Below are 12,016 nucleotides of genomic sequence, written 5' to 3' on the forward strand. Positions count from 1 at the left end.
GTGAAGCATGGGGGTGGCAACATCATCCTTTGGGGCTGTTTCTCCGCAAAGGGACCAGGACGACTGATCCATGTACAGGACAGAATGAATGGGGACATGTATCGTGAGATTTTGAGTGCAAACCTCCTTCCATCAGCAAGGGCATTGAAGAGGAAACGTGGCTGGGTCTTCCAACATGACAATGATCCCAAACATACCGCCCGGGCAACGAAGGAGTGGCTTTGTAAGAAGCATTTCAAGGTCCTGGAGTGGCCTAGCCAGTCTCCAGATCTCAACCCTATAGAAAACCTTTGGAGGGAGTTGAAAGTCCGTGTTGCCCAGCGACAGCCCCAAAACATCACTGCTCTAGAGGAGATCTGCATGGAGGAATGGGCCAACATACCAGCAACAGTGTGTGCCAACCTTGTGAAGACTTACAGGAAACGTCTGACCTCTGTCATTGCCAACAAAGGATATATAACAAAGTATTGAGATGAACTTTTCATATTGACCAAATACTTATTTTCCACCATAATTTGCAAATAAATTCTTTCCAAATCAGCCAATGTGATTGTCTGGATTTTTGTTCTCATTTTGTCTCTCATAGTTGAGGTCTACCTATGATGCCAATTACAGGCCTCTCTCATCTTTTTAAGTGGGAGAATTTGCACAATTGGTGGCTAAATACTTTTTTGCCCCACTGTGTGTGTATATATATATATATATATATATACATACATACACACACACACATACATACACATACATACATACACACATATACAGTGTACATTCAAATCAGTCACTAACCCTCGAGGACCGTAAAATTTAAGGTCCCTCACACATTCATATATACACATACTAGGGCAAATTTAGGATCCAATTAACCTACCAGCATGGGAGTTTGGAAGGAAACCGGAGTACCTGGAGGAAACCCACGCAGGCACAGGCAGAATATTCAATCTCCAGGCAGGTGGTGCTGTGGTTGGGATTCGAACCAATGACCCTAGTACTGCCAGGTGGACGTGCTAACCACTTAGCCACTGTGCTGCCCCATTGATCCCTCCTCTTCTGTTCATATCCTAGTTGTATCCTGCTTGCTCTTTTCTCTCAGGACAGTAATGAACATGTTCAAAATGGAAATAAAACTTGTCACCTGGGTACAAAAGCTGATGTTTGAATAAGATATGATGATCACATAATGCACTTTATCCACCTCCTGCACAGAGTACCCACCACGGCTGATAGTAAAGAGAGACCACAGTACAGTAAACTCATTTCCTAATGTGCCCAAGATGGTAAAACGATAACTGCAGACTCTTTAAAATGCACAAATATTAACACAGATACTTAATGTCCCTGCAGAGAGGGTGCAGACAGCAGCCCAGGTGACCATACAGGAAAAGGCCTTACCTGCAGCGGCATTGCCAGAGGTGACAGACGAAGGTGGCAGGGCGGAGCTCTGGTGTGGTCTTCCTGCATGTTCGGAGGGCAGAGGGCCGGCAGTGGGCGGGATCCCCAGAGATTGAGGGAGGGCAGAGTGCGGCTTTTTGCTCAGCAGGCTCCCTGAGAGGGCGGCAGGTGCATTCTGGATTTGTGACATGATGGTGTCTATCAGAGGTGGCCGCTGGCAGGAAACAGTGTTCAGTGCAGGGTGGAGCTCAGTGCAGGCTGGAGTCAAAGGATTATCTGCAGGAACAAAACATTTCCGATCAGGTTCCTGTAGCAGACTGGCTGGACGTCCCCTGCACTGTATTCTGGTCTAGCTCAGGTGGAGTCTGAACAGGACCGCTATAGATGAATGTGTATGAAAATGAACAGAGGGGTCCTGCAGAACCACAGAAGACAGTGTCCCCTCTGTACTGGATAATAAAGTACCAGCACTTCCCATGTAAGAGTGAAAAGAGTAAAACACAAAAAAAAAAATGGAGCAGCCTCAGTACAGCCAATATCCAGTGGTTGCTGGGGGGACTGATCTTCCGACTACGGGGGCCGCCATAGTTCCAGTGTTACACAGAGGCAACGGATTAATACTCCAGTAGAGATTTTTCTCTCCTCTCTGAGGAAAGCAGGAAAAACCAAGAACCTTTTTATATGTCTGCAAGTGGGCCCAGCCCTCACTGAGCGATGAAGTCAGGAAGCCCAGTCCCCAAGTGGCAATGGAAGATGGTCCCATTCCCATCAAAGTAATGGAGAACCACTCACACAGACATAAATCGTAAGTGGGCCACCCTCTCTATTATCCCCACCAGCAGCATGTACAGGAGGCCTGTCCCCCCGACCAACAACAAATGCCAGAGGGACCCATCTCCCAGCTTGTAAGTGTACCTGATGGCCTGCACAACCAACTGAAGGAAGCACACCCTCACGATTGCCCCCCAGTCTTGTATTCTGGGGCTCCACTGTTCCATCTGCGAACCTAGAACTCATATGGCGGGCCATCTTCTGTCCTGAGGCTCCATTGTTCCACCTGCGAACCTAGAACTCGTATGGCGGGCCTTCTTGTGTCCTGGGGCTCCATTGTTCCACCTGCGAACCTAGAACTGGTATGGCGGGCCATCTTGTGTCCTGGGGATCCATTGCTCCACCTGCGAACCTAGAACTCGTATGGCGGGCCATCTTGTGTCCTGGGGCTCCATTGTTCCACCTGAGACCTAGAACTCGTATGGCGGGCCATCTTGTGTCCTGGGGCTCCATTGTTCCACCTGAGACCTAGAACTCGTATGGTGGGCCATCTTGTGTCCTGGGGCTCCATTGTTCCACCTGCGACCTAGAACTGGTATGGCGGGCCATCTTGTGTCCTGAGGCTCCATTGTTCCACCTGCGAACCTAGAACTGGTATGGCGGGTCTCATTGGTTGGAACGGAGGAAGAACAGCTGCTGTTACAAGACTTGTAATGTCTCAGACTAAACAACCCCCCAATTGGGAAAAATAGCACTTAAAATAAATAGGACATAACCAACATTCACAGAAGTGAGTAACGTGCAACAAAAAAAAAAAAACAAAGAACTCAATTTCAATAAAGTCCATGTGCAAACAATGCTCGGTGGTACTCATACAGAAAACATTTGTGCTTTTATAAAGTGACAGCAACAAGACATGCGTCTTCCAATCTTGGGTGCCCACAACCCTCAGACCGCACTCACCGGATGGTATTGTCTTTTTGTACTAACAAGTCGAATAGCACCAGATGAATAATCTCCCTCTTTATGGATTGCCCACCAGTATTTCCTATAATCTGCTGTCACTTTATTTCCTCAAAATGACACTTAGAAATGTGCCCTATGGGTTTCGTCATCTATTTATGACGTCCTTAGGCTCCACGACACATTTCCAACTGCCTTACAAGTCAATAGCATCCGGTGAGTGCGGTGTGAGGATTGTGGGCACACAAGACTGGAAGGCACCTGTATTGTTGCCATCACTTTATCCAAGCACAAACATTTTCTATACTGGGTGGCACTGAGCACTGTTAGAACGTGGATTTTGTAGTGGTTATGGCATATTTATTATTTTCACTGCTGGTTTATTTGTTCAGAAAACATATACTGTTTAGGGGGCTAACTAATCTTCAAGTCTAAAATGTACAATTTTACAAAAAATGTTAAACAGTTACAGCAAGAGTTTCTTTATTTGGGATAAAGGTTTTGTAGAAATAAAAGATGAGCATTTTAACCCTTTGGTGCCGGCGCCTCCCGGCCCTTTAAGGGGTTTGTGATGCCGTGACTGGCTGTCACAGCGGTCACATAATTGGAAACCTTTCTGTAAGGTGCCGGTAAAAGTGCCAGAAGCGTGCTGGGTGGTTTTTTTTGAGGCGTGCAAATGTTACATTGAGAGGCCGCATATTTGCACACGGTGGGTATACTGCACATGCTCGAGTCAGCCTCAGAATGATGCCAGCGCTTGTACATGAGCACAGGCATTCCGGGGGTCCGGTGCATAAGCAGTACGGCGGCGGTGATGTCACAGCTTTGGCTGCAAATATAAACAGCTGTCAGAGCAGTTTTCTTTGAGAAATCCCGCGGGCTGAATGTGGCCGCTTCCCCAAGCGCTGTGGTCCACTGTGAAGGTCAGTACGTGTCCCTCCTGCCCCCCCCCCCCCCCGGGGGTCTGCTGGGATTTTGGATGTCTTTTTTTTTTCTACAACTTGATTGCTTTGTCAGCTGACCCGGCCAGAATGGATGCGTCACCGCCTCCTTGTGGCCAGTCCCTGGCAGTAGGTACGGACGGACGGCTTTGGCCCCTTGATCCACCACTGGCACTTTTTTGTGACTTAACTATCCCTTGTTCTGTGACTTTTCCATGGAGTCTCCCCCTAAACACACAAAATTCTTTAACCATCTAAGGAAGGATCATCCAAACTTTCTGCTCCTGGAGGAACTCGGGGAAATTTTCACCAAGTAGTTGAGCAATGTCGATAAGAGGGCCTCCTTGCTGAATAAAGCAGCTAAGCTTTATCCGTTCAAATCAGAGGACGTCAAACATCTAGAATCAGCCCCTCTAGTGGATGCGGCCTTGATGAGACTAGCCAAGCACGTTACCGTCCCTCTCGAAGATTCGGTGTCCTTCAAGGACAACCTGGAAAGGAGAATTGATTCTGACGTCAAGCGCATCTACACTAAGGCTGGGATGGCTTGCAAGCCTGCGCTTGCCTTAGTGGCCTTGTCTAAAGCTATGGAAGCGTGGTCGGATAATGACGATGCGGCCCTCAGAGGCGTTCTGGAAGAGGTGGCCAGGAATTCAGGTATTCGGGAGCCGAGGTTAGCATCTGCCTTTCTGGTGGAGGCCTCGATCGACCTTACCTGTCTGCTGGCTCGAGTTATGCTGTCCTCGGTGAAAGCCAAGCGTACGTTGTGGCTTCAGCCCTGGTTGGCTGATCCAGGCTCTAAGCAGGCATGGTGCAAGATCCCCTTTGAGAGTTCCTCCCTGTTTGGGAATAAACTGGACAGCACTATAGCCTGGGCTACAGGCGGGAGGTCTGGTTTCCTGCCCCAGGATCAGCGTCTGCTAGGCCAGAAGAGGGCTCAACCCAGAAGTCAAGGCTCAGAACGAGCTAGGGATGAACGCCTCTACAAGCCGGGCCACGAATTCAAGAGAGGCTGGAGGAGAAGCCGATCATCTTTTCAGAAATCTTCCAAGGGCTTGACCTCTGGAGGTCGTGAGGCCACAAAGTCCTTTTGAGATTGGGCCCGCTCAGGCAGGCCAGGTTGGGGCACGCCTTCACCACTTTTGGCATGTCTGGCCGGCTTCAATCTGGGACGCCTGGGCCATCAACATGGTATCTTAAGAGCATGCTTGGGTGTTCAAGTGCCCTCTTCATCTCAGGTTCACCCCTACAGCCCTTCCACATTCTAAAGCAAGGAGGGAAATCCTGCTGTCCTACGTGGACTCTCTGCTGGCACAGGGCATTATTGTGTCGGTTCTGGAGGGCGAAGAATTTCAGGGCATGTACTCACCCCTCTTTTTGGTCCACAAGAGAAACCGGGCCTGGAGGCCAGTCATAGATCTCAGCCCATCTAAATTAATTTATCAGGAAGTTAAAATTCAAGATGGAGATGTAATTCACAATTCAACAAGCAATTCAGCCTGGTGACTGGCTCCTGTCTATAGATCTGAAGAACACCTACATTCATTTGCTCATTGCAACAGATTTTCAGAGACTTCTCTGGTTTGCTGTGGACCATCGGCATTCTCCAGTTCGTGTGTCTCCCCTTTGGGCTTTCGACGTCGCCTCGGGTGTTTTCAAAAGTCTTGTTGGCGGTTGTGGCCCTGATCAGAACCAGAGGCATTCGCCTGCACCATTACCTAGACAACCTGCTCGTACTATTCCAGGACAGACTACAGCTACTAAAGCACAGGGCCCACGTCATCTCAACCCTTCTCAAATTCGGGTGGTTGCTGAATATAGAGAAGAGCCAGTTGGAGCCCATGCAGTCTCTAATATTCCACGGGGCTCATTTTGACACGACCAGCGGCACCATCTCCTTGCCCGTCGAGAAGATTCTGGTGATCCGGAGCCGAATACTACCTGCCCTGTCTTCCTCACATCTTCAGGCCCTCCAATGCCTGAAGATCATTGGCATCATGGTGTCCACAGCACCGATGGTGAAGTGGGCACAGTGGAGAATGTGACCCTTCCAGAAGGGCTTTCTTCAACAGTTTATTCCAGGCAGCATGGGCCAGGTCATTTACATATCTCCCTCCATGAAGGAGAGCCTTCCTTGGTGGCTATAGCCGAAGAACCTGCTCAATTGCCATTTGATTGCCCCCATCTCCTGGGTCACAATCACTATGGATGCCAGCAACTCCAGATGGGGTGCAATCTGCCAGTCAGATAGCTCAGGGCAGATGGAGCTTTGCCTCCCACAGGTTGGGGTCAAACATCCTGGAATTATGAGCAGCGTTCTGTGCCCAACAGGCCTTCCAGCACCTAACACGGGAAATCAGTCCTCCTGAGGTCAGACAATACGACGGCAGTGTCCTACATAAGGAAACAACGAGGGACCCACAGCCTGTCCCTCTTGCGATAGGTAGAGCCAATCATGGCTTGGGCTCAGAGAAACCTGTCCAGCATATCGGCAGTATACGTCCCCGGAGTCCAGAACTCGCAAGCAGACTTCATTTCCAGGGTTCAATTGGACAACGAGTGGTCTCTCAACACAGAATTTTTTAAGTGGGTACTGACCCTCGGGATCAGTCCAGAAGTCAACCTGTTTGCCTCCCCATGCAAAAGCAAACTGGGGATGTTCTACACTAGTAACCGCTGTCCCCAGGCCTTTGGGGTAGATGCTCTGACGGATCAGTGGGGGTTTTGCACGGCCTATGCTTTTCCCCCGGTCCCTGTCATCTTGAGGTTCCTTCAGAGAAGAAGTGGTGGAGGTAGTGGCTGTAATTCCATACTGGCCGAACAGACCATGGTTTCCCTTACTTGCGCAGCTCAGCTTTCAGGATCCGGTTCCTCTCCCTCTCAGGTCAGACCTGCTGTCGCAGGGGGCCATTCTTCACCCTTGCCCAGCCCGGCTTCATCTAATGGTCTGATTCTTGAGAGGGGGAGATTGTAGGCCTTAGGCTGTCCTGCTGAAGTCATCCCCACCCTGATGAATGCCAGAAGACCAAGTACCAACAGGGTCTATGAAAGAGTCTGGTCTAAGTTCGTGGACTATAGCTCAACCGTGGATGGATCCTTTAGTAAATCGAGGGTTCAGGATCTCCTGGGATTCCTGCAGTCAGGCCTGGACCTGCCCCTGTCGGTTAGCATCCTCAGGGTTCAAGTGTCAGCCATCACCGGAGTATCAGGGGCCGGCCACTCTCTGGTTCGGCAATTCTTCAAAGGGGCAGTAAGGCTGAGGCCCCAGAGGACACGTATGCTGCCATGGAATCGGTTAGGAAAACGTAAAATTTCCTATAAAATATTTACCGCAATTTTTCTTTCCTGATGGACTCCATGGGAGAAGGAGTGGACTCCATGGGAGCAGGAGTACCTTCCCAATGCCATGAGTAGGCTAGTTATGGAACACAACCTCTGGTGAGGCGCAAAGATATATGGGAGTGGGGTCCTATAGGAGAAGAGAGGGTGGTACTAACCCATACGTATGCTGCCATGGAGCCCATCAGGAAAGGAAAATTACAGTAAGCATTTGATAGGAAAATTTCCATTTTCTTTCTCATCCATTGAGGGACATGGGAACCTTCAGGATGTCCAGGAGCACTCCAACTGAGCAGCAAGCAAGACAGCACGCAATCACTGAGGAGCCCCAAAAAACAACAGAAAACAGAAGTGGAACTAAGAGGAGGATACTCACATTCACAACGGTCCTTTGCCAATGCTGGTACTTCTCTGTTCCATGCTTCGGCCATCTTCATTGGCTGGGGAAAGATGACCCCACTCCTTCACATGCACAGGAGCTAGTCATTCTGGCACACAGGATCAGCCTGGCAGCTGTACATTCCTGGGATCGCTGTCATGTTTTATTGCAGAATAGACATTGCATGTACAATCCTCTTCTGCAACAAAATGCCTGCCTGTGCACATTGTATCATAGCGGAACTTCACTGTCATTTAAAGTGGAACTAAACCCAATAATTCAACTGTTTCCCATAAGATTTAGGGCCAGTTCACACCATAGAAAAGTGGAGGGGGTCCAGTGTCACGTCTCCTTACACATTTTCTGTTACGGTGAACTTACACTTTAAATTCAAACAATGCCTGGAATGATAACGGTCACATTTGCTTTTGCCCTCAACCAAACTGTCAATCCATGGCTGGTTTCATAACTGATCACATGGGCAACTCCATTGCAACTGCCCATCAAATACAGGCCAAAATGGCAGCTTCCATGGAAGTCTTGGAGGGTTTAGTTCAGCTTTATGTCACATGAGGCAACACCCGGTAGAACATAGAGAAGGTGTAGGTCCAGCTGCAGGAGGAGAACATCTGTCCCAGGGAAATCCTCCCGGGGTAGAAGGCCCGAGAAAAACACCGGATGAAGTATGACTTCCTGTCTGATGATGGACTCCGGGGGAAATTCAACATCTTTACTGACAACGTCATAGGAATCACACTCAGATGCCCCGCCCCTCAGAAACTGGGGGGGTCAGTCCAATGAATGGAAATACAGAGGGGGTATATATTATATATGAAGGGAAGAGTGGAGTGTAAGCTCCTGGGCTCAATACAAAAACTGATAATACAGAGGAGGGGTGTATATATTATATATGAAGAGTGAAGCAGAGTGTAAGCTCCTGGGGTCAATGCATGGGGACATACAGAAGGCATTTATAGAACAAATGAAGAAGAGGGGAGTGTCAGCTCCTGGGGTCAGTACAATGACTGAGAACATGGGAGGGGGTGCATATATTGCATGTGTAGACAGGAGTGGAGTGTCAGCTCCTGGGGTCAGTACAATGACTGAGAACATGGGAGGGGGTGCATATATTGCATGTGTAGACAGGAGTGGAGTGTCAGCTCCTGGGGTCAGTCCTTTGAATAGGAATACAGAGGGGGTGTATATATTTTATATATATATATATATATATATATGAGAAGAGGGCCATGGATTGTTAGCTCTTGGGGTCAGCGAAGGTGATTATATTATATAGGAAGTGGAGTGTCAGCTCCTATGGTCAGTTCGAGGACTGGGAACACAAAGGAGGGGTATGTATGTATGTATATATTATAGAGGAAGAGAGGAGTAGAGTGTCAGCTCCTCGGGTCAATACAAAAACTGATCATAGAGAGGAGGGGTGTATACATTATATATGAAGAGTGAAGAGAAGTGTTCTGGGATCAGTGACAGGACGGAAAAACAGTGAAGGGGGGTGTGTGTGTGAATATATTATATATGAAAAGACGAATGAAGTGTCAGCTCCTGGGGTCAGTCCAATGAATAGGAGTACAAAGGGATGTATATAATATATATGAAGAGGGCAGGGGAGTGTTAGCACCCGCTGAGGTATACAGAAGGGGGGAGATCTAGATTATATATGAAATGAGAAGTGGAGTGTCAGCTCCTGGGGACAGTCCAATGTCTAGGAACCAGGGGTGGGTACATATATTATATGCAAGGAAAGGAATGGAGGGTCATCTCCAGGAGGAATATATATTATATATGAAGAGTGAAGAGAAGTGTCAGCTCCTGGGGTCAGCTACAGTAAGGGAAAACGTACGAATAGAGTGTCAGCTCCCAGGGTCAGTCCAATGATAGGAATACAGAGGGAAGTGGAGTGTCAGCTCCTAGGGTGAGTACAATGACTGTGAATACAAAGGGGGGTGTACATGTTCTATATGAGGAGGGACATGGAGTGTCAGCTCTTGGGATCAGCCCAATGACAGGGAATACAGAGGGGTGTATATATAATATAATGAGAGGAGCAGAGTGTCAGCTCCTGGGGTCAGTCCAATGACTGGGAATACAGAGGGGGTGTATATATGAGGGGAATGAAGTGTCAGCTCCTGGGGTCAGTCCAATGACTGGGAATACAAAGGGGGCATATATAATATATGGAGGGGGATGAAGTGTCAGCTCCTGGGGTCAGCCCAATGACTAGGAATACAGAGGAGGATGTATGTATTGTATGCAGGGGAATAGAGTGTCAGCTCCTGGGGTCAGCCCAATGACTGGGATTAAAGATGGAGATATATATGAGGTGAATGAAGTGTCAGCTCCTGGGGTCAGTCCAATGACTGGGAATACAGAGGGGGTGTATATAATATACGAAGGGGAATGAAGTGTCAGCTCCTGGGGTCAGCCCAATGACTGGGATTAAAGAGGGAGATATATATGAGGGGAATAGAGTGTCAGCTCCTGGGGTCAGTCCAATGACTGGGAATACAGAGGGGGCATATATAATATATGGAGGGGAATGAAGTGTCAGCTCCTGGGGTCAGCCCAATGACTGGGAATAAAGAGGGAGATATGAGGAGGGGAATAGAGTGTCAGCCCAATGATTGAGAATACCGGAAGGAGGGGGTATCGGATGTATGTGTGTGTGTGTGTGGGGGGGGGGGAAGGGGGGGTCTAGCAGGGGTTGCCATGGTGACGTGCGGTGTTGCCCCTGGTAACCCTGTAGTGTCCGGTTGTAGGCCGGTCTCCGCTCTCACCTGTCGGTGTCCATACACTGAGCGGCGAGGTGTCGGTGAAGGATCCGGTCGGGCGGTGGAGGGGAACACGGCAAACACTAAAGAGAAGAGCAGCCTGACCTTCCGGAAGTGACGTCACCCGGCACTGCGGAGGAGGCGGAACCTGTACATCTCCCTTCGGCGTCCGGCCGGCTCCTCCCAGCCATGGCTTCGACACACCTCTTTCTGGGTGTTCCTCCCCTTTGCACTTAGCCACACCTCTAATCCAAGACCACCCATGTGTGCTCGAACCCCTCCTCCTGGGGTACAGCCTACAGCAGCACAGAGCGCGGGGAGTATATAATGGAGGTGTGTCTTGGGGGTGGAGCTATGACACCCAGCCCAGCACTCAGCACCACCTATAGGGGGTGATAGGGAGACTTATCGGAGACATGGAGGCCCAGTGACAGCCCGGGGTCACCGCTGTGACGTGTATAGTGCGGCCTGGGCCATCCTTCTCTTCTCTGCCCTGCCCACAGCTCATGGTGTCCTCAGGCAGCCCCTGACTGTTCATGTCCTCAATACTCCAACCATGGGACCTGAATGTCCCCGCCCTCTCTGTGTTCCCAGCTTCTCCCCCTTCCATTCTGTATAGCAGAGGTCCCCAACTTCCCAAAGGAAGAGCCTATGTAGTGTTCCTCAGACTTTGGGGGGCAGGAGTGACCCATGCCCCATCTTTGGTGTTATGGGGAGGAATAATGCCTCCAGGGCCCCATACAGACAAGCAAGGGGCCGCAGGTTGGAGACCACCGCTCTACGGTGTATCATTGGAGGACGTGGCGGCCATGTTCAGTCTGGTTTGGTGGAGATGCTTTAACAGTTTAATTATCTGAGTTTGCTTGTCCCGTGTACTCATGTCAGCCCAGAGCACCCCAATGTACCCCCCAAGTCAGTGCTGTGCTCCCCCCCCCAGGTCAGGCCTAGAACACCCCATCTCCCCCACCCCAAGATAACCCTGTGCCCTCTCTACCGCCCCAGTCAACCCAATGTATACCACATGATAGTCCTGTGCTCTCTGACTCCTCCCTTCAAGGTCAGCCCCATGTCAGTGCTGTGCTCTCCCACCAGGTCAGCCCAGCACACCTCCATGCCAGCCCTGTGCTCCCATCATTTCAGCCTGGTACCCCACCCCTCATGCCAGCCCAGAGCCCCCCTCATTTCGGCCCTGTGCACCCCCCCCCCCCCATTGGAGCCTGATGCTCCCTCCCCCATGTCAACTCAGTGCCCCCCCCCCCATTGTGGCCCTGTGCTCCCCTCATTTTAGGCCGGTGCCCCCCCGTCAGCCCTATGCTCCCCTCATTTCTGCCCAGTGCCCCACTCCCCCATGTCAGCCCTGGGCTCCCCTCATTTCTGCCCAGTGCCCCACTCCCCCATGTCAGCCCTGTGCTCCCCTCATTTCAGCCCGGTGCCCCACTCCC

General features: G+C 50.1%; 1 protein-coding gene across 1 annotated transcript in view; it reads right to left on the reverse strand.

Moving 5' to 3' along the window:
• The window catches only part of STAU1 (staufen double-stranded RNA binding protein 1), a 27,497-nt gene extending 16,764 nt beyond the window's left edge, over positions 1-10,733 (reverse strand). The window contains exons 1-2 of the mRNA XM_089661080.1: positions 10,581-10,733; positions 1,393-1,668 (exon numbers count right to left, since the gene is read on the reverse strand). Coding sequence (XP_089517206.1) covers positions 1,393-1,582 — 190 coding nt within the window. The 5' untranslated portion in view covers positions 1,583-1,668; positions 10,581-10,733. The remainder of the gene's footprint in view (positions 1-1,392; positions 1,669-10,580) is intronic.
• Positions 10,734-12,016: the final 1,283 nt, after the last annotated feature.

The sequence above is a fragment of the Staurois parvus genome, unplaced genomic scaffold, assembly GCF_062004578.1.
Source record: "Staurois parvus isolate SC_StPar_1 unplaced genomic scaffold, SC_StPar_1.0 ptg001305l, whole genome shotgun sequence".
Lineage (NCBI taxonomy): Eukaryota > Metazoa > Chordata > Amphibia > Anura > Ranidae > Staurois > Staurois parvus.